Below are 2,475 nucleotides of genomic sequence, written 5' to 3'. Positions count from 1 at the left end.
GCCGAACAGCGGCGGACCCGGAGCGGCCCCGGTGGCGGCCCCGCCATGGCCCGGGACCCGGCCTTCGTGCTGCGCTACCTGGCCGAGGTGGAGGAGCTGGCCGAGGACGTGCTGGCGGCACGGCAGCAGGTACGACCCAGCTCCGGCAGCCTCCCCCGCCCCGCTCTGTCCCGCCGCCGGCAGCCCCGAGTCCCGGCCGCTCCTGCCTCTCTCGCTCCCGTTGCAGATCGTGGACCTGGACGTGAAGCGGAACCGCAACCGCGAGGCCCTGCGGGCGCTGCAGAAGGACCCGGAGCCCGACGGTGAGGCCGGGCTGGCTTCGCCCACCGTGACCCTGTGGCCGTGGGTCGCGGAGCGGCTCCGCTGACAGCCGGTTCCTTTCCGTTCCTTTCCGTTCCTTTCCGTTCCCTTCCGTTCCCCTCCGTTCCCCTCCCCAGAGAAGGCCATGGTGTGCTTCGGGGGCATGTTCATCGAGCTACCGAAGGCGAAGACCCGGGAGATGCTGCGCCAGGGTGAGCTCACCGCGAGGGCTCCGTGTAGCTATCAGTGTTTTGATAAGCACCATAATTAACGAGATGTTGGCTCAATTAACGGGTTTCTGTCCGGGGATGGGCTTTGAGATGCCCAGAGCCTCCCGAGAGGGCGATTCTGGCCCTGCTGTGCCCTGGGAAGCACATGTGGAAGCTGCTCGGCCCCGGGGGTGGTGGAGGCAGGGTGGGACGCCCCTGTGCCTGTGCTGTGTCCCATGGGGAGTTGAGCCTTCATCCCAGAGCCCACCGCAGCCCTCCTCACCCCCACCTCTTATCCCAGACCAGGAAGAGCTGGATGAGGAGATAAACAAGCTCCGGAAAGAGCTGCGGGTGAAGGTCAACCGGCTCTATGAAGCTCAAGGTAAACTCTCCCACTGGAACCTGCCTGGGAGCAGACTCGTGCATCAGGAGATTCCTCAGTTCCATGTGTTCCTGCAGCCTCTTTGCCACAGTTTTGCAGTTCCCTCCCTGCCCCAGCAGCCTTGTCTGTCTCTGTGTGGAGCTGTCACCCACCAGCACCTGAACCCCCTCTGACCCTGGGCTGGGGTGACCCCACTTCAGCTCCCAGGGCTGTCCCTGCCCTCCCCACAGCCCCTCTCGAGTTTACCAGGAGCTGCTTCACTTCTTTGGTGACAAAATCCTGATGTTTTCGATGTGTTTTCTTAGGTAAACCTGAGCTGAAGGGGTTTAACCTGAACCCCATGTCTGCTGAGGAGATGAAGCTCATCAACCGCATCCTGGAGGGCTGAGGTGGCCGTGCCATTGTCACAGCGTGCTTGGCTGTCACTGGGGGCTCATGTTTCAGTAGCCACAGTCCTTGGGACTTGCAGGACGTTGGTGTGTCCAGAGCCCACCCAGGTGAGGGCCCTGGGAATGGTTTGGCTCCTCAGCTACAACTCTGCAGTTTCTTTGGACCACAAACTCTTTCCTGCTCTGTGCTGGACCTCAAGACAGTGCTGAGTAAAAACCCCCAGCTGGGGTGGAAGTGGGATCATTAAAATCACAGCAGTGGGACATTCCTGAACTCCATGTGTATGTTCCTTGTTGGGGGTTTTTGTGAACTCTTGTGGGGTTTGGCTTCAGAGCTGCTCCTTTGTCATGTTGGGAACAGGAGTAGGAGGGGTTGGGAATCCTCCACATGCCTGAAGCACAGAGGAGGAGTTGTGCATTCAAACAAAGCAAAGCTGTACATCTGAGGCACGTCAGGAATCTCTAAGGATGTGTAGGGAGGAGCAGGAGGAGGCAGCATCCTTTTAGTCTTGCTGGGAAAACATGTTCCACTGTTGGAAGGCAGGAGACGACAGAAATGAGGCTTTCAGGACTGGATGAAGGGATAAAACTTGGGTATATTTAAAAAAGCAGCCTGAGGAGAGCTGAGCAGGAACAGCCACTGAGTTTGTCTTGTAGTAAAAGGACAATTGATGTAACCAGTAGTAGTTTCTGCAGAGGTTTTAAAATTTATTGTTTTCTGTGCTCCCCCAAGTGCTTAACTTGGTCAAGAGCATAAGATTTTAAAAGTAATTAGTACATGATTACAGTGAGATTGATTTTTTTTCTCCATACAAGGAGGTGTTTGTGTCCAGTCAGGCCCTTAATTTTTTGAACTTCTGTAGAGATATTTCTGGGCAGAGTTTCAGAACTGTAAACATGGTTGTTGTCCTTTCTCCAGCCCTGAGGTTGCTCACCTGTTCTGCCAAATCTTGCATGAGCAACAGAGCTGGGCCTGGCTGCTGGGCTTGGTCCCTTGCTCTCTTTCCTTTTTCCCAGCCATGACAACACCAAACACAACATCACCATTTCCCTGGCTCCCTGATCACTCTCCAGCTCAGCAAGGCCTTCTCCTGCCCAGGCCAGTTCTAAACATGCTTCAAATTACACAGAATTCAAAAAAATACCCTGTATCTGTCCCCTTAAAACCAAAGTGTGATTTCTTTAAACCAAAAGA

At 55.5% G+C, this 2,475-nt stretch overlaps 1 protein-coding gene across 1 annotated transcript; it reads left to right on the top strand.

Moving 5' to 3' along the window:
* Nucleotides 1-1,554, top strand: PDRG1 (p53 and DNA damage regulated 1). The gene is made up of 5 exons (XM_059480882.1): nucleotides 1-129; nucleotides 227-302; nucleotides 438-512; nucleotides 811-891; nucleotides 1,197-1,554. Exons 1-5 carry the CDS (start codon nucleotides 46-48, stop codon nucleotides 1,277-1,279), a joined length of 399 nt encoding a protein of 132 aa, XP_059336865.1. The 5' UTR covers nucleotides 1-45; the 3' UTR covers nucleotides 1,280-1,554.
* Nucleotides 1,555-2,475: the final 921 nt, after the last annotated feature.

This window comes from Ammospiza nelsoni, chromosome 12, assembly GCF_027579445.1.
Source record: "Ammospiza nelsoni isolate bAmmNel1 chromosome 12, bAmmNel1.pri, whole genome shotgun sequence".
Classification (NCBI taxonomy): domain Eukaryota; kingdom Metazoa; phylum Chordata; class Aves; order Passeriformes; family Passerellidae; genus Ammospiza; species Ammospiza nelsoni.
This window is presented reverse-complemented; position numbering and strand designations above follow the sequence as displayed.

Excerpts from the sequence above, each read along its gene's own strand:
- PDRG1 (XM_059480882.1), top strand. The coding sequence starts at position 46 with ATGGCCCGGGACCCGGCCTTCGTGCTGCGCTACCTGGCCGAGGTGGAG. Across the intron at positions 303-437 it reads GAAGGACCCGGAGCCCGACG|AGAAGGCCATGGTGTGCTTC; the intron begins GTGAGGCCGGGC and ends TCCCCTCCCCAG. Across the intron at positions 892-1,196 it reads CCGGCTCTATGAAGCTCAAG|GTAAACCTGAGCTGAAGGGG; the intron begins GTAAACTCTCCC and ends GTGTTTTCTTAG.